We start from the raw sequence: 25,232 nt of genomic DNA on the forward strand, positions 1-25,232 counted from the left end.
GCTCTGTGCTGCTGGAAGGAAACTCAAAGAAAGATTTTTTATTTAAATCAGAAATTATAATGGGGACTGAAAACCTTTTTTTCAGAGTCACGAAGAATGAAAAATCATTCACACAAATTAATTGTTTTGGCATAGGTTTTTTTAAAATATTTTAATGCAATAATAAAGCTAACAGCTAAGGCTTCATTCAAATTGGCTTTGATAATAGTCCTAAAGTAAAGTTTGGAAAAAAAAAGGGGGGGGGGGGGAACCATTTCACCCTATAATCTTCTTCAGGAGGCATCTTAATGCAATAATAAAGTTAAAAGCTAAGGCATTCTGTAACTTGGATTAGATAATAGTCTTTAAGTAAAGGAGGAGAGAAAAAAAGGAAAGATTTCACCCTACCATCTGGTTTAGAAGGCAGTTCTTTAGGTTCTTTCTTGGTTTTCCGTCCTTCACGCCCACAATGATCATCTCCTAGGTCGATGACAAGTTCACTCTCAGAATCCGAGTCCAGCCCTAGATGCACAGTTGGAGAGTCCGTTTCATCTTTACCTTTCAGTTTTTCTTTTGCAGGATGTTGCAAATTTTTTCCCTTTTCAGAAAATTCTTTTTCAGTGTCTGTAATTGCCTTTTCTTTAACTGGGTCATCTGTTTTCTCCACTTCTGGACTTGTGCATTTAAGTTCCTCCTTGTCTTCATTCTGAGATGGGGGCTTAGGTTTTTTTTTCAATGTCAATGATTCTTTGTCACTTCTTGCACCTTCCTTGTCCTCTCCATCTTCTTGATCATTCTTTGATTTCTGATCCTCATCGCTATATTCACTGTCACTGGTGTCAGATTTTTCAGAATCTTCAGAGTCACTGTGTTCTACTGCAGTATAAACAGCTTCAGATATTTCATTTATTCCTAATTGTGGGGAGGAAAGTACATTCCATGCTGACATCAGACTGACTGACATTACCAAAAAATACTCTAAATGCTGGAATAAAGTACATACATACCATTACCTTAACTGTCAGTCCTTAAACTATCAACACCTTCCTTACTGCCCTATCTCAGTATCAAAATATGCAAGAATCACCTTCCAGATATTCTAAATCATGCTTTATTAGATGTAATGGACCTCCTTTCACCACTTTTTTCCATTACCTCTGAGTTGTAATTTGTTCAACCTAAGACCAATGCTGCCAGATATTCACAGGAATAATTTTTATTGACGCTAAACCACCGTAAAAATCAGTAACGCCATTTATCTGGTTAAGGTTATTTACATACATGTTTGCAGATACAATTTTAGACTCCATAAGTTTTGTTAGAAGAATCTCTAATTTTTCAGTGCCTACAAAGTCTTTAATACCTGCTAAGTGCTATACAGCACTAATGTTTTGTAACAACAACCAGCTCCTGTATGATTGGATAGATCATTAATACGTGTAACTGGAATGAGCTAAGTATAGTTCTGAATTTTTAAAATTACAAGCAAATAGTAAGACTATAATGCTGTCAAACTATCTAAATCAGAACGGCATAAGATCAGATTAAAAGATGAAAGCTTGTTGACAAAAATTTGAAGTATCAGGTTCTATTATGTTTTAAATTAAACTAGCTAAGTGCATTCCATTTGCCCTGAAGAGTTCAAACATGCTCTTATCTTGTTTTAATGCATAAAATATTTAAGGCTTTACAATTTGAAAACTTTTTCAAACTCTAAAAAGTTTCTTCAAGTGTATCCTTCAGGTGCTCATTGTATTCTTGCAACACACTTACCAAGTTGTGCTTTACAACTCTCTATTGTCTTGTCAAGATTAAGCTGGAACCTACTACGGATCTGTCGTTTTGGTGAAATGAGTGGCACGGGGGTGGACTGCTGTTGGACTGACTCACTCAACTCTTTCAGATCCATTTCAGCTTTGCTACGATCTAAAAAAGAAAAAGCAATTAAGAAAAATTAAAAAAAATCATGATCTGTGAAAGACAGAAATGTTACTGAGTAACAATGTGGGACCATCTGAAACATATTTCATTTATTTTATAGCTATGGGCTGCAAGTTCTAAACAATAATTCTAAAATGACTTTACTACAAACAATGGATTTCTCCTTTCAGATGCTACATATTTCACATTCAAACTGCACGCACTAGTTATGTGCAAGTTTTCTCTGCTATGCGAAATTATCAAGTAAGCATCAGTCTAGCCTTGTCAGTCATCTGACAGTACTTCCAGTAAGCTGCTGCTGTTATTTACCACTAGTAGTACATTTCTTCAGAGACTGAGAAATTGAAAACAGAAATCCTTATAGTCATAAATCAAAGTTCAAAAGATAAGTTCAGGGGAAGAAAAAAATAAATGTTGATGGTTACACGAAAAATTAATGATTCAAACTTTTTCAATATATGCCAGCAAAATCTTCTCTTGAGCTCTCCCATACACTTAAAAGTTTTCACTCTCAAACGTATGGACCTGTCTGCAAAGAGTACAGACTAGAGTGATAAACCTAAAACTATCTTAGCAACTAAGCTCCACTTTTTTGTCTCAATTTTTCCACATAGGTGATATTTCTATTCCATAGGCCTATCCTCTACCCTCTGCCAAAATTGCTGTTTGCCTGACAGTCCATTGCCTGACTCCTGACAGTCACTCAGGGAGCTAAACCAGTTTTGGGTTAGTTGTCTGCTTGAGGAGGACATAGAGAAAGGGGAAGGAATGAAGAGAGGAATCGGGTTCTGCCCTTTGGCTCCCTGAACTGGGTCATCACAGGATCAAGTAGGAGCCAATGCCATATTCTGGGAAAGGGGAGAAGCCATGGAAGAGAAGAGGCAAGGCAACACTGGCACAGATGTGAATTTATGCTTCTCTTAAGACTGTCACCGAAGCACAATTAAAGATGGTCAAGGTCAGTGTTGCCATTTTTTATTTTTAAACATGTGGATAGGACATTTTTTGATGTGCGATTCATAGAGAATAAAAGTGAAACAAATATGAAGGACTAAGCCAGTGTTTCCTCTGGTCCGACATTCTTTACAAGCTTCAGCTTAATATCAAGGTACCTTCTAAACTTAAAATTTAAGAACCATAGTACAAAATGACTCAACCTCAGCAGTGCAGGTGTCAGAGTCAGATTTTGCCATTCTCTCTCCTACCAGGTTGCAAATAGAATCCATATTACAGAGAGAGCGCTTCCTTCTTTACCTGCTAAGCAGCTCATGCAGTTCTCGTTTACTGCTAAAATAAGTTTCCCATCTCCTCCAAGGGAAAGGCAGAAACTTGTATGGAACAATCCCAGGAGCCAAACACACAGGCTATAGTTTGGACCATCCTAGCTTATAATATACATGTAGTATAGACAAACCAAGAAGTCAATCATCCTTCCTAGAACCAGAGAAACGATCATAAAAGTAATAGTGAATTTCACAGTCCTCCTATCACACTTCCATACTGGAAGAGGCTAAACATAATACAAACTCAGTCATCACTCAGAGCGATGTAATTGTTTTCCATTGTTTTCGAATATAAAAGACAAGGCTCCAAGTCACTTAAGTACTTTTGAAACATTTGCTCTTTGTATTGGAGATGAGTTTACTAAATTAGGTTTCTTCCTCCTGTGCACTTATAGATGGATAATATCACTTTTAACCTTTTGTAAGAGATGGTCTTCAAATTTTAATTCAGCTCAATTCAGGAAGATAATTTTCTGGATGATATGAAGTACACTGATTTACAATTTTGGAAAATATTTGGCAAGGAACCACAGCCAATTATTGCAGCATGAACTGCATGGTCGCTTAAGGTAACTTGTAAGCTAGTGCTGCCTTAAGAATGGTTTTTTCTGACAGTGTTTGGGTTTCTCTGCATAAGGAAATGGAGCTAAAATTCTCCTTACTCTAAACAAGGCTTCTGAGATTGAAGCAAAACCAACCCAATTCAAAAAGTGCACAGATCAGATTATCTCATTTGAACCAAACAGATAAGTGAGTTAAACAAATTACTGACAACTTCTGTGCAGCCTTCTAAAGCATAATCATGCAATTTTATCCTTTAAATAATAGTATGCAAGTCCTTGAATCTTTTTCTTCACAAAATGTTCTCCATCCCAGTTTCAGCAAAACAAACTGATACAAAAAAGATATTTCTTTCCACAGTTACCAAGTGACACTTAAAAACTATGGACTATAGAAATCTAGGTTCCATATGCCATATAAGGTTCTATATTCTATGTAAGGAAACAATAAACTTATTTCGTTTTCCCCCCATAATATTCTTTAGCTCCATCACCCAATCTACTCTAATTCCACAACAGTAATACTAATATCCTGCTTAGCAGAGAAGGTGATTCAAAGACTTCACAGTGGAAGAGATGCCTTTTACAAGGTTTAAATAGTTTTAATTTTTTTGCTTAATTTTTAAAATAGTTTAAATAGAGTTCTTTTCCTCCCCGCTGTGAGAAAATAGGATAGAATATGAATAACAAAGCAGAGCACCAAAGAAAATTAGTCAAATCACAACTGCAAATCACAGCTTAATTGAACTCTGGCTTTTATTTAACTGTCCCAGAGAGGCTGAAATAAAAATCAAATTTCAGAGTCTAACTTCCATCTAAACTGGCAGCAGGTAACCCTGCTATATACCAACTCAAGTCTCCTTGATTTCTAGGTTGGAAAGGTAAGCTATTGGCAAAGTTTAAATTTTGTTGTGATGAAAGAAATACTCCTAAGAATTAATTGTGTTAGTATATTTATTTTCTAAAACTGCACATTTAGAAAGCAATTAATGAATGTCATTTACAGTGCTGAAACAAATAAGACATCTAGTTCCAGTGCATATGTAAAAAACAGACTTAATGTATTTTACCGTTTTTTTCCCATTGTTATTCTAGATATTGCCAGAATAACACCCTACAAATACTTACAGCAGTCTCTTAAGTTTTGTTCCTAAATGCCGTAAGAATGTATAGTGTTGCTGCAGGACATGGCAAATACAGAATTACCGTTAGTTAACTACATAGAAGGATACAAATATAGGCAACAATAGAAGGAGGCAGGAAAGATGAAGACGAGAGACGCTCTAGTATTTCCCCAGGGAACCCTACCTCTTAACATATGAGAGAAGACTCTATCCAATCAACAAGGTGTCACTGAAAAGATGGGGACTTGCAATTTGCTTTACTAATGTCAAATTATTAGTAGAAAGAAAGCAGACAAAAAGGCAGAGAAATCCACCGAGGAGAAATGTTCAGGTTCTCCTCTCCCATCACTCCTCTAAAAATTTTCACTCATTATTGGGTCAAAGTTGTTCTTCAATCTTTTCTGCCTTTGTCCCTCATACAGACACAGGTCTCACGCTATCTGGAATATTTTCTTTTTTTCCAAACCATCTATGTATAGTACAGCTTGGTCATTCACATAGTCCGTTTTTCACTTCAGCCGGTCTAAGAGTAACTACAGCTGGCTCACACGCACTATTTTTCTTTTCTTACTGCTATACTGAAGGAGAATCATAGGAGCCCTTCTAGTTCTCTGCCCGAAGTATGTAAGTGTCTTTCTATTCTGGAATTTCGCTTCTGTTTTTCAGAGAGTTTTCACTTTTCTGTTTGCGTTACGCTTGACAGTAAGGTACAACGAGTCATATCTGAAAGCCATACAACTCACAGACGAATCTATGCCTGGCAGAGCTGACACTATCTAATGGGAAAAGGCTGCCATTTTCATGCCTAGCAAAAACAGCATGTTTAGCAAAAGAAGCTTCCCTAAAGCTGAACAAATAACTGATATTTTATCTGAATATGTGCTGTTATTTTACAGTGACCCTCATGAACCATTACACCAGGTTTTCAGTTCTGCCTCATTTATTCAAAATATTCTACGTCCCAGCTAATGTCTCCCAACTGTGATTTACACCATTTCAGCACCACAATATTTCTTAAGGTTTGTTGCAAATGAATCATACCTCAGATAACAAGACAAACAGCTGCAGTAGAGCAGAAGAAATGATTTTATGGTTCTGTCAAACAGACAGCTTAACACTGGAAAAATAGACTATAAGCTTGTTTCCACAGTGAAAAGATCCGTAGCTCACCAAAAACATGAATCCAACATTCGAGCTCAAGCCCTCCTGGATTTGTCTAAGACCCAGGGGCAGAAACCTGTCTCTTCACGTAATATCACATGAATGTAACATGTAGCCAGTATTCAAACACTGAACCAGAACACAGCATGATTGAGGAAACCTATTTACATCAGTTTGGCTTTCAGAACTATTTTACCTAGTTAGTACTTAGCCACCCCATCTTTCAAAATACCAGAATCCCCAAATTTACTTTTTAGGAGTTTTCAAGACATCGGCTAATTCCTTTCATCTGTATCTTTCCCAAGAGAGGGATGGTCCACTGAGGAAGCGATGGGAATGTAGCAAGGGAGATGCCATAGTAAATCCTAAATCCTAACAACCACAAGAAAGCCTTGCCAACAATCCACTGAAAAGACTGAGGGGTGAAGAGTGGCAATGTTCACGTGCCTACAGACCTTCGAACCTCACCCACTGTTTAGAAACATTAATTTGTACAGTTCAGGTAAATATCATCCTTGATCTACTTCCTTTCAACCGCAAGAAGAAATAGTAATAGGACCTTTCAATTCCACTCTTAAAAACAATAAAGAATAGCTTATTTGATGAAACAATAATTACATACATGCTTCCTTTAAGGCCATTTGTCCATCTAAAGCCATTTACAAAAAAGTTTGTTCACGTTATCTTGTACTGACACCACCGTAATTTATTCAGCTGTAACAGTATTAGACTTTCAAAGGTCAAGACTAACCAAGATTAAGATTCAGAATGCTTCCTGGAGTGGAAGTTCTTTCTTGCTTAGCAGAAATTGGTGTTGAAGCTTGAGGAGAGAAAGGTTTGGGGCTGCCTGACAAGCTCCCTGCTTGACCCGTTCTTGTTGGTGCTGGAGAAGCTGAAAAAGCACAAAATTAATAAAGACAGATTTAAAAATAATCAGAATAAAGCCACCTTCACTGGGACAAAACAGCTTTTAACCCTGTAACAGCAGGGAAAAGATTTATTTAATAGTTTCAACTTTGTATTACACCTCTCTTACAAACTACAATTATTGCTTTAATATTAGTTTAATAAAAAAGAAATTGTACTGAAAATAATTTCATTGCAGCTGTTCTGTCAGGCCAAATGTGCATTTACCCTCAAAAATACTCTGTTTTAAGTCACTCAAGGGTTTCTAGACTTCAAGACTTGGTTATTTTAAATGTTAATAAAGTCTTGACACTCTGAATTGGCACCTTTTTATTTCATGCACGCAGGTAAGCATTAAAAAGACCACCTACCCCAGTTTCTAGATACTTTAACAGAGAATTAAAAGCACAAATCACAGTAAGTTTAATGAGAGCAGCTCGAGATCAGTGACCAAATCTCTCAGATACAGTAACAAGATATTCCTATATATACACAGTATAAGCAAAATCCTATGCTTTAAGTCTTCGGAATATCCATGAAGTAATGGCTCAAAACCATAAAACTTCTAGTAGAAACAGCCAGACAGTTTATAAAAGGAAGCATCTGTAGGCTGCTACCTAAATAAGTAAATAAATAAACAAACCACTCTTTTCTGCCAGCAAGTCTCATTTCTGTCCATTTAATCTCTGCCTAATGCTTTGAATATGTAATCTTAAACTCACTGTTGAACTCTTGTTCTTTCCCAGCACATAAAACGTTGCCTATATGTTTTCAGATTCCTAAAAGGTAGCTATGTCCACTGTTTCAGTAACTATTTCCAAGTTATTTTCTTCCTTTCACTCACGATACACAACAAAGGTCAAAACCTATCAATGGCATCCAAATACAAACATTCCTGTTGAAGCATAGGGCAGTGATACTACTTCAACTTTTTTTATAGCCAACAAATAACTTAATTTAAATTCTTCTCAAAACATACAGATTCTACATGATGTAAACATTACAAAAGTTAGTGTTTATAACAATATTCAGGTAGAAATGCCAGGTGAGAAACTGAATATACTAGTTAACTGCTGTCAAGCCAAATTCAGGACTTTTATGTACTATAGGAAAGGGTCAGCAGGGCCTCACAAAAAGTTAGAAAAAATCCCTAGAATTACTGTAATAGTCAAGAAGCTAAAGATTAGGGTAATATCTACCATCTTCTTTTATCTTTATCTGACAAAACAGCTTTAATATGACTTTCCATGATTATCTCCACTATTACAAAGAAATAATAACGTGGTATAATAAAAGCCTTACATTTTAAGACAAACAAATCTGGCAGCTACACCTTTTGTATGGAAGCTGTATACAAATATGTTCACGATAATTTATGTATAAAATGATTTAACTTGGAAGAGTTTCTCCTGGAGTCAGCTAATAAGTCAAACTGATTTAAGTCTAGAGATTTTCTGAGATTTGCTTTCCTTTGTTACATGAAAACTTTGATAGTGAATTACTCCTATTCACTTGGCATTCTCTACTAACAAATCCATGTATTTTGCTACATTCAAATTCCTTACAGTTACCTTATCATCACTTTCATAAGAGGGATAGAAAGCTGTGAACGCAAATTTCATATCACAAGATACTTTTTGTACCCGAAGTTAGTTTCATGTCCTATCCTTTATTGGGTAGGAAGAGTAAGATTCCTAAATGGCTACTTGTCAGGGCTGAAGTACACTCTTTTTGTTTCTTGTAGGGCTACTGTCCGTCTTGATTTTCATGTTTGTCTGCTTCTTTTTAAGACATTATTAAATAACACTGCTGAACAAAGGAATAAGCATTATAGTTTTATTACAATTATTTTTTTAAAACGTTAAACTTACCAAAGGCATGTATGGCATGCTGTATCTTGGCACTGATATCTCTAGCTCCAATACTGATCTCAAAAGCAAAAATTCATTAGATCTCAAGCTTACTTTTCCTGGTCCTGATTCCTCCTTTCATATGTACCCATAACTAGTAACACAGGACTAAAAAAAAAAGTGTACATTACTGGTGCCCCAATACAGAAACTGAGTAACTTAGCCCATATTGCTGCTGTTCACCAAAACCTCCCTAAAAGGTAATCCCACTAGTTTGAAGGAATCTTCGACACCTTCCACAGAGGTTACTGTAATACTAAACTGTCTAAAACAAAAAGCTAGGAGGGAAAAAAAAGACTTCTCTCAAAATTCATGCAAATAAAAGGAAAAAATACATATATATCATGGCTTTTTCTAAACCTAATTCTTCTTTTTGCTTACAATTTTAAATATAACAACATGAAATAAATTCTATGATATTGTCCACATCAAAGCTTAATTTAAGAAACTTGTGCTCGCTGTCACGCAACTTGAACTAGTTTTTTCCAGGCTCCAGATTTTTATATACATTCATGTATCTTTTATATGTAGTTGTAAAAAATTTTCTCTGTTCTTTCAGCTCTCAAGGTCAAGAAGTTTCCGCTTCCAAAAGGTTTCAGTTTCCACTGAAATTTCACCTATTTATATGCCCATATCTAAAACTACTCTTTGAAAAGAAACTCTGAAAAACTGGGCTCTGCCAAAAACCGTACCAAAACCATTGGTCACATTGGAAAATTTCAGTCATTCAAAAAAATGCAACAAAAAAGTTGAAAAATTGTAAGTTTAGTTTGAAACAATTATTTACAAGTAAACTATTAGGCCAGATTAGTAAAAGTTTATCTTCAATCAATTTTTAAAAATTACCAAAAAAAAAAAAAACCCACAGTATTTTCTCTAAAAACGGCAACTCACAACAGACTGATTTAGCTTTCTTTACAAAGAAATCCTTTTATCCAAAACTGAAGTCTTATGAACAGTCTTACTAATTAATACATCACACCATTTCTTTCACATATTGATGGTTGTTATTTTATGGATGACATATATAAGGCCCATTTAGATAAAGAGGTTTGGCTGAGTGTCACAAAATTAGTCAGCAGTTGATCTGGGACTACACTGGAAGTCTGTGATGTCCAAATTCTGTGTTCTTTAGTCCTTTTTCCTTTTTACCCACTGTGCCTATCGCAAGTGTAGTTTTACCATATTTTAGCACTCAGTACTCAATGGGGGAACACTGTGAGTGAACTAAGCTCACTGCCTTGAGCAACGGCTATCAAATTTTAAATAGAATATTCCTAATCATGGCATTTTTAATATCTATTTCCACCCTCCATTCACTTTGACAGTTACAACTATTTCCTGCCATTTAAACTGAAGGTTTTTGGTCACTTTCAAGATGATTTATTCCTTCTCAGGGCAACAAAAAGGACTGTTATTTCTTATGTACGAAATTGAAAGTTCAGTTCTTTTTTTTTTTTTTTTTAATAAAATTTCTTTATAAAATGATTAATAACTTCTGTCTTTGAAAAGCACATTTAATAAAACTAGTGCGTTAACCAAATGCAGTCACGTCTCCTCATTTTTTTTACCTGTGTTTTTGTCAATAAAGTCCATGGATTCTTCACTTGCGCTAAAGTGACTGGAAGTTGCTTTTTTTTCCGCATCCTGTTCAACATCAGATCCAGTGTGGACTGATGAGTTTGTACTCATTGGTGACCGTGGCATATCTGTCAGTGAAATCCTACGACCTGTGCTACTGCTCAGCATAGGCTTGCTCATTAGAATCTTCGGTGATGCTGTCATATCAAAGTTCAGTTTGATTTTCTCTTGTTTGTCTGTCTTTGCAGTTCCAGCAGTTGGGTTTGCAGGGTCTAATAACATTTGGTATTGATTGTTGGGAGTATATGGTGTCCGGAAAGGTGCGTAGTTAAATACCCCAAACTTTCTACGAATGTTATCAACATAAACCTCCATCTCTTGCATTGCACTGTTGAAGATGCTTTTAGTCTTTTTCACAGAAAAAGGAATTTCTTTAGACATGAGGTAGCAATTATTTATTGGAACCCAGGCCCTATACATGAAACAGAAAGATAATCAAATTTAATATTGAGGATTTGACATTGGCAACTTTTCTGCACCAACCAATTCATTTTATTCTAACCCTAAGGATATGCACACATCAGATACTTTCAAAGGACCATGTCCACTTTCCTTTTCTTCTAATAATTCATTGCTTAGCCTTGGTAAATAAGTAAACTGCACGTCTTAGACTACCACTAGTTTATTTCTTCTACTCCAGTAACACATGCAACACAAATGAACACTGGTCAAAAATGACAAGACATTTCTAAACAGAGTATTCCATATAACTGCAAGAAGACCACTACTAAACGATCTTTTGATCAAGATGTCATAGCTAGCAGAGAAACAGAAAAAGCAGGTTAAAAAGCCAAGACTTCCCAAGCATAACACATTCTTAAAAACATGTAAACATTTTAAAAGGTAAAAAAATGTAGAAATTTTATTTTTACACCCCATGCCAGGGTGATCAAACTCCACAATACTAGGAAAAATTTTATCGGCAAGTTTTGCACAGATTTCATTTATTTTTCAGCCACAGTCTAAAACCTTGCCTTCCAAAATAAGAAAATTCCAGGAACTTTGACCTAAATATATCATGGCCATACACAGTTTTAAAGTTTAAAGTTTTAGTGTTTTAATAACTATATAGATTCATATTTTCAATTAATGATAAATGAACTAGTTTTTTCCATGGCTACCTCCATCTAAGCAGAAGGTTGACAAGTATAAAAAAAAAACAAACTCCTTCCTAGAGCAAAACTAGCATTTGCAACATTTTATATTTCTATTTCTTTTTTAAAATATACAACAGTGTATTTACTCCCATAGTGCTTAGATAACGTACACGACACTTTTACTGGCCTCTTTCACCTTTAAGAACTACAATTCTTTGCAGTACAAAACCATAGTCACAGGAAATAATTTGCATATTGATTGAATGTTTAAATATATACATATTCTAAAGTATTATACAGTTTATTAGGGTCAAGCTTCAAAAGACAGGACAGCAGAAACACTGAGAGTACAGAATTACAACAACAATTTCTTAAGCACAGCCGAAGATATCCTTTGATCAAATTCCTACCTGTCATGTTGGCCAAAGAAACGGGCATCAACTTGCCCATCTTTATCCCTCAGTGCTTTAGCAGGCCAGAATGGAAAGCCTTTGAGTTTAGCCCAGACCAAAGGGTGAGGATTGCTCTAGAGGAAGAGGCAAAACGCAGAGTAAGAAAATATAAGCAGTTTTACCTTCAAAATCAGGTACCCAACACATTTTTAAAAATTGTATGTATGTATTAGATTCGATCAAGACAACGCATGCAAAGGCATTTGCCAAATACAAGATACCATTTTAATACATACTTTATATATAAACAGAGAAAAAAAAAAAAATTACACACAATATCTTAAGTATCTCAAACAAACACTCTAAACACCCTAGCCCTAATAAACACCCTAATGGCACTTTTTAGTTTATTTTTACTTAGTCCCTTCCAAATATTTGTTTAACATAACCTAAAATTTAGGCCTAATCTTTCAAAATCTCTAATTTCCACTTAAGTACAAGAGATGATTTGATGCATTACACGCTTCCACTTAAGAATCCTAAGAAACCTTTCCAAGCCTGGTAAAACATTAAAAATAGACCACCTATTAATACATCATAAAACAAAATCCAGTCTAAATTCTCAGATCCATGCCTACAGAAACTGACATTCACATTTCAAAAATCTCATCCTAAGTACCATATGCAAATATAGGAGTATATATTATATTTGAGGACAGAGAAACTGACAACTGGCTGTTGACACCCTCTGCAAACAGTTATTTCCGACTGAATCAATCGCTTTGTGAAAGCAAGTAGTCTGACACCTAAATTTGTTGATATCATCCACAAAGTGAACGATTTGCCATCACTTTGTAAGCTAGAGCAGCTTTCCTTGACTCAGTAACCAGCAGAGGTTTTGCAACAACGGAGGAATAACAAACAAGAGTGAAATGGAAGTTTTAGTTTAATGCATTAGCTAGACTAGCATAATCTTTAACTTACACAAGGCTCACAAAACCAATTCTCTCTTTTTTGGCAAGCAGCTAAATAACATTCCGGACATACTTCAATTTCATTCATCTGAAAAGAAAAAGCAGTTATTGAAGAGTTTACACATAATCGAAGGTATGATGAATAAGTATTATTATGGTAGTCTGTCCAGATTACTAACATCAATTTTCCACAAACTGATGGTCATAAATTGACCTGTACAGATTTTTACTTCCTGTGAAAGCAACAGGGTTTTGAGTGACATCAATCTTTTTCTACTCTAGCTGCACATTCCGGTTAATAAATCAGTTGCATTTTTACATCTCTCTTCAGACTATATTCTACCATTTACTCCAGTGATAAAAATACATCCTTTGATGTTGTGTTTATTCCAGAGACAAAAACAGAACCTCAGAGTGGGCATTTAATTTCATAAAAATTTGTGCAGAATCAAAAATATTTTATTCTTCATACTCATATTATATGAACTAGTTCAGAAATTGAGTTCCAGTTAAATATACTTAATTTCTACTGTTAAAAACTGATATATCCTCAGATTCATGTGAATCATGGATATTTCTGTCAACCGGGGGTCAGGAAAGCATTTGGCCTCAATAAAAAGGGCTAGATCATCAGATAAATCATATCAATGAAATATAGTTCAAAAATGCTACATTTAGAATAGCAATTTTTTTGTAATAGGAAACATTACGGATTGTCACTGAAATAAAATCAGTGCAAATTATCAGTTAAAAATGGATGCAGTCATTTGGGCATTCATTTACACTTTGCATATTGTTACAGCAAATGAACCACCAAAAATGCATCTATGAACCGGAAGATCTCAGTCTCTTCTTCCAGGTCCACATATTCATTTAGCAGGTAGGTGTATTGCTCCAGGACCATGTCTCCTTTCCCTTTTTTCCCCTCACTGAAAGTCTGAATTACACATAGCGAGTATTCTAATGGAAGACAAATTAGCAATGCCCTTGCCAAAATCATTCTGACGGCCCTAAGTATGCACATCTAAACGTAAGAAAGACTACAAAGACTGTATTTATATAATGCACGTTATAAAGCATTTAATATTTTACTCAAATATCTGAAATAGAATTAATGATTTAAAAATACAGACAGAACAATTAAGTTAACTGGGATACACATACCTCATGCTCACAGATTTTGATGATGACTTTTGCTGTTTGTGTCAATTTGTGATTTCCTGAGGGCACAATAAAGAAAACGCTTTAATCAAGAAAACTGTCATATTAAAATTAAAATAAAAACAACAGATATTGTTTGAAAAGAAATTTAGGTTAAAGACAAAAGAGAACATCTGAAAAGACAATTTAAAAACAACTACGTATAAAAGTAGTGGGTAGGTCTGTCCACACAAGCGTAACACAGTAACTACTCTTCAAATGTTACTTTCCAAGTCTATTGCAGCCTGCTCACCACTGATTTACTCAAGTGACCAGCATGTTGTATCATTCATTTCCTCAGTTAAGTTTCCTATAAAGGATGGCACCATGCAAAATACTAACACATACCTCCTATTTGAAAATTTTTAAGGTGGAATGAGCAAGTGTCAGCACAGACAATATTTGGTCCTAGAGTTATATAGTTAGTTATAGAGTTATATGCTTCGGTGCTACAGTAATTAACAGGAAGACACTTTCAGTCAACTGGAAATCTACAAATTGATCTATGACTGTATTCACTCTGAAGTTTTCTCTTCTAGGAAATAAGCAGATATCAATATTTACCCCCATTGTAAATAATGCAGTTGTGCAAAATCCATTTGGCATCAGCCAAAAATGCTTCAGTGCAACCGTACATTTTCTTTTTAACATTCTGGAAAGAAAAATTTAAGAATACGTCAGGAACCAGAAATGAATTAAAAGTGACATCCTCTTCCTAAACAGTTTTCCCTATCAATTATACTATCAATGTGATTACTTATGTTTGGTAAGACTTACGATTCTAAATACTGAAGAATCTGTCCAATTCAGCCTACCTTTTGACTATCCTAAAACTATAGGAACTGTCTAAGTGAATTCCAAATAATGAATTATTTAAATCAGTATCTTAAACTTTCCAAAAATATGTTAATTTCCTGAAGCAGTGTTCTGCTCAATGTCTCTGTAGGAAATTGAGTACCTGATTTCTTCTACTGGTGTATTACCGCTCCATGGCATTTGTATTTTTTCAGTTTTCTAAGACCCAGACAAAATTATAGGTCATATTACATGACAGTAGGCTTGATTTTCCAGTCTACCCACTGGGTAATGTAGCTTCATGCAGACAAAATTAGTAAAATTGGCTACACCTTTATACCATAAAGACGTCAACCTCCACTGTACGGGCAGGGTGAATGAAAACTCTTAGTGTCTCTTCACCTTTTTACCAGGTCCTAGCAGAAGAAAACTCTGCAAAGCTCTTCATTAAAGCAGGGGAAAATGGAGAACTTTTTCATAATTTGAAACTTTTAATGTATTATTAGACTGAGAATCAAACTCCTATACGTCAACCTCTTGACTGTTTCCTTTTTCTCCCATGCCTCAGGGCACAGAGGAGATTACAGTATTTGCTGAATGATCAGTAAAATGAGCCTGGGCTGGTCCCTGCATACATACACTCAAATGGTCCCAAGGCAAATTAATGGAACGATGATCCACTGATAGCTAGTAAACACCATGGTCACATGCAAACTCTAGTTAATGAGGTCTCCTCACACAACGATTCCTGGAATCAGATGGGTTTATATAGGTAGAGATCATCAGTGTAAGTTCATCTGCTTTCATATTATTTTTACTGAGCCTTTGCTACCAGTTCAGACAAAATCATGGACTCGCTCTGTTAGCATACGATTGTTTTTAAGCTGTAATAGAACTAACATCTGCAATAACAAAAAATAGTATCAAAATAATTTCAAACAGTATCTCTCCCCTTCCCACCAAACACCCCAGAAACCTGAACAGCAGCAATTAAATTCAAGGAATCTCCATCCTTTGGCTTCATGCTAACCTTTTCTAATGTACAAAGGTCCATTGGATGAAAGATATATTCTGCATAATCTGGGTGCTGATCCAGTGAAACTGGCTTTTGAAATGGCTCTGTCTGTTTGGAAAAAAAAAAAAACAAACTGTTTATTAATACTGAACTGCTTCACCAATCATGTGGTAGTGATTCTTCTTTTAATACTACTTCCAATTGGGATGTCAGAGAAAATTCTTTGAAGATAATTACAAAATTTGGTGAACTAATAAGAGAGGAAAAAATGCAGGCAGAACAAGAGGAACTAAACAGTCTCATTTAACAGTTTTATATATATATATATATATATATATATATATATATATACACATATAGAATGTAAAGAATTACAAAGTTTGGATTTTTGGAAAATCATCTGCAGGTGAGGGAGTATCAAACCACACAACAGTTGAGGTTGGAAGGGACCTCTGGAGATCATCTGGTCCAATCTCTCTGCCCAAGCTAGGTCAGCTAGAGCCAAGTTTTCCAGGACTTTATCCAATTGCGTTCTGAGTATCCCCACAGATAGAGACTCCACCACCTCTCTGGGCAACCTGTTCCAGTGTTCAACTGCTTGCAGTGCAGTTCACCACCAGCAAAGAAGCTTCTTCTTATGTTCAGATGGAATTTCCTCTGTTTCAGTTTGTGCCCGTTGCCTCTTGTCCTTTCACTGGGCACCCCTGAAAAGAGTCTGCCTCTGTCTTCTTTACACTCCCTCCCCAGATATTTTTAAACATTGATAAGATCCCCCCTGAAACTTCTCTTCACCAGGCTAAACAGCTCTCTGCCTCTCTTTATATGACAGATGCTTCAGTTCCTTAATCATCTTTGCAGCTCTAAGAGACTTGAAAGATTTTAGCACAATGAAAATACCTTTAAAAATCTCCTATTAACTAGGTCCACAAAACCTCTTTCTCAGATTCTCATTAGAATCATAACTTTTATAACAATAACACAAACTTAGTAATACAGACATGTGCAAACTTTTATCTGTGGGGCTCTACATTTTATTTGCTTACGTGGCGGGGACTGCAGTTTTCGGAAGATAATCAATTAAAGTACTCTGGCACCAAAACAACAGATTATTAATTAAGTGCCTAAAGGGCAAAAATTCTTAATAACATTCATTAAACATTATCTTTCTAATTGCATTTTCAAAACATCTCTATTGGGAATTCAATACAAACTAACATTGACACTTTGCTTCTGAAAAGCAGCACTTAAAATTTCTAATGGCTCATTCTAAAAGCATAGTATTTACCACCCCACAGTAAAAGAATTCCAAGCGCCAAAATTTGTCAGTACTTAAAGAGTATCCTTCCCCCAAACTGCCACTATTGTTCTGCTAAAATACTTATCATAAGAGAGATCAGAGTTGCAAAGAGCCCACAAGTCTGCACATCTGATTCCTCCTCCCCTGCCCCCAACATCTTTTACACTGCAGGCACAGAGACACTGCCTTTGCTCCTCTAACTTGAACAAGAGCGCAAGTTAACAAGAGTTAAGAGAACTCTTTAAGAGAACTCTTGGCAATTCATCAAAAGGACATCTTTCTTTACTTTTTTCTTCACGCATGAAAACTCGATAAAGCTTCCACAGTGAAGAATGGGGGAGGGGAACAGTTGAAATGCAGAGGCACGGTGATTTTGAGGAATAAATCTAAGACAGATATGAGGAGAAAGGTAAAAGTCGGGTGAAAAGCTTAAGTCAGTTTTGACCCTGTGATAAAAATTCATAGATCAGCAACCTTATATTGCATGAAAGCTGATGGCACAGGTCTTCGGCACATCAAGGAAAATTTCTTCACTGTTTCACAAGTATATTCACAAGTACTTCTCAAGTGTATTGTAACTTCTGTGATAAGCACAACTTCTACTGACAAACAGAAGCCAGGTTTTCAACTGGTATAACCAACAACATGGCAATGTCTGTGCCTAATCTTCTTGCCCATGTAACCAGACTGGTAAGAGGTCATGCCTTCCAGTTCCCCTGAAAGCTATGCCAACAGCCCCTTGTATCAGAGCGATGGCCTTGTCCCCTTTCGGCGAGTGAGAGAAAATAAGTCCCACTGGAAAGGCACATTCTATTTTCACTAGACTTACTGAAATATTAATTTAACTCCTTCTTCAATTGTCAGTTAATTCCAATAGCTTTTATAGGAACACTACAGGGAAAGATCTCAACTTCTGTTGCCTCGGATGCATACTGACATTAACACCTACTTCCTGTGTAACCATAAGCAAATTACTTAATCTCTCGGTGTCAGTTTTTTCCATTAGAAAAAGAGGAGGACGTGTAAGAACATCTAAGAACAATCTAAATTGTGAGGACAAATCTGTTCATACCTTAACATAGACAGACACTATTTGGAACCTCAGGGGAAGAGTGTAAGCAGAATAAACAAAAGAGCCATACTGATACTGCAAAGATAAGCCAAATCAGATCATAAACATTCTCCGTAAGTTGCATCAAAAAACTACATTTTATACTACAGTATATATAGTACTAATAGTACTACAGTATATGTAGTCTAAACTAATCTGTCTGTACCAGACAGGTGGCAAGCAACACAGCCCGCTGATTACAATCTGATAAAGTAACCGAGGATGGTGGCCCACAAAACAGAGCAGAACCCAGTATCATGAAATTCAAATCTAAACCAAAAAAAAAAAGAAAGAAAAAGAAAATTCTCCTTACCCCTGGCTGTTTCATTTTCTGTAGTGCAAACTTCAGTAAATATGATAGCTGTTCAATGGTGAGCATTGTCATAGCTTTACTCTGTGTTTCTATGCATTCTGCTACAGTGATTTTCTAAAAATTAAGATTATAAAATATTTTATTAGCAAACATTTCTAGGTGAATTCTTCTCCATTAAAACATTCCAGTATTATTCAAATGGAAGATAATAACTATCTCATAAGAAACACAACATTTCTGATGATGCAGTGTAAATACTTCAGATATGGTTTTTATTCAGCTTCAATTCTGGTTATGTTAGCTCCCCCCCCCCCCCCCCCCCAAAAAAAAAAAAAAAGGAAAAAAGAAAAAGAGAGCAAAAAGTAAAAGAAAAAGGAAAACTACATTCATCTTCTAGATCACGCAAAGTGAATGTGTGAAATATAAAAAAATTCCCAAATGCAATGCAGGTTCACAGCAATGTGAAGGACTTAGAAAGTCACCTGAGCTTTAATACAATAAATGGTCGAAGAAAAATGTGTGATTAACTGATGTTACTTTTATTAAGGATACTATGGTCCTAAGTATTCTTTCCCCAAGAATCACTGGAGATGAATGGTTAAATTCTCCCTTAGCCCTACAGAAAACAACAGTAATAATATCCACTTGTCTAGGTATAACCTACAGCGCAAATTTTTCGTGCACTGTTGCAGAATTGATCAGTTCATTAGAAAAAGCATAAACTAAACTACTCAAAACCTCAGAATGTTTTCAGAATTAGAGGTGTCTGAGGAAGGGATGACCCTCTGGAATGGTGCCTTTTGTAGAGATGGGAATAAAAACAAATGCGAAGATTCATGGTAAGAAGGCAAAACCAATCCAGGCAGGCGTGCATGCACGTGTCTGTACATATAGTAGTGAGGTAGCTTTCTGGTACAAATCTTTTTTGTTCCTTTTTCAAAAGGTAATTATAAGAATAAAACAGAAAAATTTGAGAGTTTAAAAAAAGCTGCTTAAATCTCATGAACAAAAAGGGAAATCACTCCTTATCTCAAACTAACCTCACATTCTGGGCAAAACCAATCCCCCTCTGGTTCCGCTGTCAGTTTCAGACACTTAGCATGATAAACCCGAGGACAGAGTTCACAGCAGAGGACTTGGCCTTCCCGATGACAAACCCAGCAATAGAAATCATTCCGTCCATCCTGTGGTACAACATCAACAGGGTCTGTGGTGAGTGGCTGCTTCATATAGTAAAACGGACCATGTCTTAGTTCTGACTGAAATGTAGGCAAGAAAAACAGGTTTGGTTTCAAAACAAATTTGCATTTCCAAATAATATTCATAATATATAAACAAACAGCAGTTTACAGAGCTTAATTAACATTTATGCAGGTACAAAATCTTATTCATTTCACAAAATCATTCATGAAGAGGTTTATTTCATATTCAGGTGCCAAACGCTCGCTTAAATTAAAGACTGAAAATGACTTTGTGACAAGCGAGGGCATCAAGTGCAATCTAAAAAAAAAAGGTCAGTAGACGCTTTGAAAGGCAAGCCTAGCTTTTAGAAGCTAGAGGTCCCAAAATTCTCAATTCCATGGGGCTTTGCAAGCTGAATACTGCAAGATACTTTGCGGTGGCTAAACCTGAGATAACTGAAGAAGCTAGTCAGTCCTCAAATAAGAAGTTGAGCAACATGCAAATCCGACCTAAACTGCAGCAATTTACAACCTTGCACAATGAGGCAAGCCAGTGCTGATTTTGGTTAATAAGGCAATCTGTAAACTAGGATAACACAGGAGCAGAATAACACCCTGTTCAGCCATCTCTGCCTCAGACACAGGAACCCTGGGAAAGATTTAATTCACATGTAAATGTGTATCAGAATTTAAGACTCTCAACTACCAGAATTTAAAACTCTCAACTACCACAGCTTTGCCTGCACTGGAAAACAGTGTTAAGGTCGAAAAATCTGCATGAACTAGCCTCTCACTTGAGCCCAGAACAGCTCAAAGGATGACACAGCTTATGTTAAAAAAATAAGAAGCAAAGAGTATGGGATAGCCAAAATGGGTCACCAGATACCTAAAGTTCATTAAATGAGATTTGAAGAGCTGCTAACGTTTCTTGGAAAATTGTGGTAAGGGCGGGGGGGGGGGGAGGAGGGAATGCAGAGATACAACATCATATTTGTAAATGACAAGGGAACTTAGTTTTCTTTTTGGTATTAATTATAGGGATGGTCTGCTGACGAGGGCAAGGTGGGAAAATCCTGAGTTTTAGGCAAAGTTTGTTCACTGTTATTTTTTGTTTGATATAAACACATATGCTCATGGCACAACCCTTAACTATTGAACTGACTGCTTGTAGTTTGCAGAACTATTCTGTTTTGTTCACTGGTGATTTTGCATGCTTCCTACGCCATTTATGCATTTGCAGGCTCTTAGACCCTTGAACTGTCACTTGCCCACGTGACCCCAGAGAACAGCGCAACGATATGCATGCTCTGTACTTCTGCAGCATCCCGTACAAAACTAGTCACACAGGACATAATTAAAGTCATCAGAAACCACCATCCAACCAGCTTGACCTGTCGTCTTTTTAGATTTCTAACGTTACAAAGGACAAGGCCTTTCAGTAGGAAGGTTCGGTAAGATCCCGTGGATGGGCAGCATAAGGCCTTATCCACATTTCCAATTTATTAATATTTCAGTCATTAAAACCTAGATACAAAGGCATAGATAAACCCAAAGTAAAGACCGGAAAGTTGCAATTCAGAGTGAAGCAGCATGTTATGCTTGCAGTTATATGCACCACAGGTGTGAAACCAGTATCTCAACAGGTCATACTTGGAGATGCAGCTATGGGGCATTGTCATCAATTGCAGACAAAGCAAATTACCAAGAGAATTTAATATGTATTCTGACTTTGATGTGCGTATAAGCAGTAAGCCCACATGAACTTCCTAATAATCAAAGATCTTGTTTTAAAACAAATATCCTATAAATCTATTACACAGAAACGAGCATCATTATTTCCAAATAGACTAGAAGTCTGTACTTCCTAGAAGATGAGAGGAATTAAATTTCTGTTTGAGGATGAGCACATCTTTTAGATATCTATCACCTTAATTCAAGTTTAAGGACAAAACACAGGGTTAGAAACGAGACTCAAGAAAGATCCAAACAACAAAACTGAAGGACTGAAAACGAATGACTCAGCTGCTCTAATCAGCTTGTTCTAATCAGAGTAAAATGTTTGAAGAGTTTAAAAGTTATTGAAGGAAAGCTTTTTTTCCTCTCAACATTTTAACAACTAGCTGCTTCAAGCTAAAATAGCTGGTAGCTTGTTTTTAAGTCTTCATTAAAGTTATTAAGACCTTTATAATAAACAAAAAAATTGAAGAAAAACACAACAGTATTGTAGTATTATTTTGGAAGAAAAATACTACTTTTATGCATTCCAAATTAATATTGAAGCTAGGTAGGAAAACAAGCTGCCAACTTCAAATACATGATAACTGACCAATTAAGAGCCAGATTTTCCTGATTTTTTAACCTTTCTTAGCTAAATTCTTCAATCTATAACTCTTCACTTGTATTTAAACACTCTAAATACCTGTTGGCACTGTTCTGAAGATCTTTTCCTGCAACTATGATTTTAGTTGACTGTATCTTGAAACACTCACACTTACTAATGTGGAATAGTATGGTAGAGCTTTTTAGTGATGCCGAAGCTTTTTAGTGATCCATGTCAAAATGGATTTATCAGCCAATGAGAATCATAGCTAACGGCCACATTATATCCGAAACCTAATTTGACAGCAAAGCAATTAACTCTATGCTTAGCTCGCATCTGTTCAGCAGTAAAAGGACCTCTACACATCAGTCTACACATCTGTCTTTATAGCAACGCCTGCTACCACAAAGAGTGGAGTTTTGCACCTGCTTTAGAAACAATCGTCTCCAGGCATGCCCAATTCAAAATTGACCAGATATGCAAGATGATATCTAAATTAAAAGCAACTTTTGAAAGCTAGACAAAACAAAACACAATATTCTTAATTGTTAACTTATGATAAATATGGAAAAATAAATGTCTGTTTGCTTTTTGTCATTAGATATACAATTTTATTCTATCCTATACAATCTCAAATCTGAGAGACCTGAAAATCAGAAAAGGATTTACTGAGGGGAATGTATTACGTTTCAATACCTCCAACTGTGATTTTGCATGTATTTTTAAATGCATGAACAAACACTGGAAATTTGCACCTGAGATTCAATACCACTGTTCATATAATTATCTCTACACTGCACAGGTGAAAGCTTAGACTTTCAGCAGGGCACCATCCCCCCAGTAAACATCCAGGATGAAGAGTTTATACAGCCTGCAATGAAGCTCAGGAAAATCCAGACCCATTGAACTAGTTCACTACACATGCTATTACTAGACCTCTCTATTATCCTTAAATAAAACACTCTTGACACTGAAAGTTCTCTGGTAAGGTCTGATCTATTCATGGCCTTTGTTCCGGAATAACTATAGTGATTAGGAATCTCATTTTCTTTTTTAACCAGTACAATTGTACCCAAATAACATTTAACATGGAAGCTATTATAATAGGAATAGAAGTCTTAAGCCCAGAGAACTTAATCCTGCGTTTATATGACACTTGCAAAATTCATTGTTTTAGAGCACAAAAGCACTTCAAACAACACACAGGCATGTCATCTATAAATCAGATTAAGAATAATTTCAGCAGGGCTAAAAATTGCTTTCATGTAACCTCCTCTGGGATGACCTAGATGCTTTTCAGCAATCACTACTCAACACAATTCATAAAATCTTTTCACCCTCATCATACAACGAATCAGCAATTTTCAAGATCTTCTGGAGTCAACTTCTAAGAGCTACAACAAATGCTATAAATTCAGTACTCAGAAGACACTGAAAATAATAGTTTCAGACATAAAGAGTGTAAAAAAAACCACTAGTGCAATCTCTGATTCAACTACTTTGGTAGCAGCAGCAATTTTGAGGAAGGGGAAGAAAACTGACAGAGTATCAAGGGAGCAGCTAGACTTTTGTTAATAATTTGCAATAGGAATTACAGTAGATAAGAGGCTTCCCCTCTCATGACCATATCTTTCTTAATCCGAGATATCGTATCACTGAATGTTTCCTTAGTAATAGCTTTAATTAATAACAGCTCTTAAAAGTAAAATTATACACGTAGTCCTTAATAATCTCTTTGCTAAAAAATCCATTTCCTGGTCATAGGTCTTTTATTAGCTTTATGAAATAAATAAAAAAGGACACAGGTACTCTTTCTCCTATAGAACTAAAAAAAAAAAAAAAACCCAAACCCAACTTATAATGTCAACTCTTACAGTCACTGCATTCAGTAAAGAATACCTACTTCTTATAGTAGGAACATGGAGCTTACTAAACAAGAAAGAGCTCCTGATCAGCTAGCTGTCTCTATATCCTTATCACACATCCTAGCATATCAAGACCATGACTTCTTTTACCTGCTCTTTGTTATTACTGTTCAATAGACCAGGTTTCTTTTTCTTTTTTATAGGACTCGTTGATGCATCTTGTGGGGAGTGGCCATTGGAAGAATGTGGAGGGCTGGGAAACTTCCTTTTTTGTGCTGTGCGTTCAGCAGAGCCAGGATCTGTAACAGATACAAACAACACAGTTAAACGAGTCCATAAAACAATTCCTAAATTATTCAATGAAAAACATTCAACCAAATTTATGGTTTGTCGTTCACACTCCTTCACTAAACAGACTACAAATTCTCAATTGCCTTTTACCCAGTTACTCACAAAACGGGAAGCAGTGGGTTGGCTATGCAATGCTACACCTCCTACTATGTAAATTCTCTACAGTCATTCAGATTAAGATGAAATATCTTTTCTTTTCTCAACGAATTCTGCCTATTAATCTCATCTTAAATTTTAGTGTCTTTAAAAATATATCAACTATTAAATTCTGTAGTTAAGCAGAGCACCCTTCCATGCTAATTTATACCCTTTAAAAGCAAAGAAATAACATTAACAATTCCGGACAGTTTCAGCTCATGTATTTAGGAACGTAAGCAACAGAAGTTAAAACGTAGTAAATGATGAGGCCACACTTTCTCTTTCCTATATTTAAATAAATCTACTGAAATGTTAATAGAAAAACTGAAATTGTCCTATACTCCTAAAATAAATGTGCTACCTCAAGTATTCAGCCTGCTTATTGGATTGTAAAAAGATAAAATTAAGATTGCAAGACTCCCACTCAACTTTGTCTACATCTTAAATCACCATGCTTACATCTGTCAGAGCTCATCTGCCACACCGCTAAGCAGCATATTCGTTATTGAGCTTCAGAATTGAGTTGCTCAATTAAGAGCAACTGCTCTAACCACCTGATCCAGTTCCTGAAAAGTTCATGCTGCAGAAGCTCACTTTCAAGTGGCTCTGAACCGCTTTTTTTGAAACATGCACAAAATTTAAGACAATTAGAAGGAATCTGAGAGGCAGCTCTACCGG

The 25,232-nt window shown here is 35.9% G+C and overlaps 1 protein-coding gene across 25 annotated transcripts in view; it reads right to left on the reverse strand.

The window, feature by feature from the left end:
* Positions 1-25,232, reverse strand: part of ZMYND8 (zinc finger MYND-type containing 8) — an 86,676-nt gene that overhangs the window by 16,512 nt on the left and 44,932 nt on the right. For 15 of the 25 annotated variants that reach the window (XR_011135339.1, XR_693582.2, XM_009671084.2 and 12 more), the window contains 12 exons: positions 24,216-24,364; positions 19,740-19,958; positions 18,700-18,813; positions 15,994-16,086; positions 14,733-14,820; positions 14,133-14,188; positions 12,979-13,056; positions 12,013-12,128; positions 10,436-10,917; positions 6,800-6,940; positions 1,753-1,905; positions 388-891 (listed from right to left, as the gene is read on the reverse strand). Coding sequence is in view for 22 of the 25 variants with exons in the window: in XM_009671084.2 (XP_009669379.1) it covers positions 388-891; positions 1,753-1,905; positions 6,800-6,940; positions 10,436-10,917; positions 12,013-12,128; positions 12,979-13,056; positions 14,133-14,188; positions 14,733-14,820; positions 15,994-16,086; positions 18,700-18,813; positions 19,740-19,958; positions 24,216-24,364 (2,193 nt within the window). In the remaining 3 variants the exon portion in view is untranslated. The remainder of the gene's footprint in view (positions 1-387; positions 892-1,752; positions 1,906-6,799; positions 6,941-10,435; positions 10,918-12,012; positions 12,129-12,978; positions 13,057-14,132; positions 14,189-14,732; positions 14,821-15,993; positions 16,087-18,699; positions 18,814-19,739; positions 19,959-24,215; positions 24,365-25,232) is intronic. The other 10 variants (XR_011135340.1, XM_068912588.1, XM_068912580.1 and 7 more) reach the window with 1 other exon arrangement.

Source organism: Struthio camelus, chromosome 18 (genome assembly GCF_040807025.1).
Source record: "Struthio camelus isolate bStrCam1 chromosome 18, bStrCam1.hap1, whole genome shotgun sequence".
In the NCBI taxonomy this organism is placed as follows: Eukaryota; Metazoa; Chordata; class Aves; order Struthioniformes; family Struthionidae; genus Struthio; species Struthio camelus.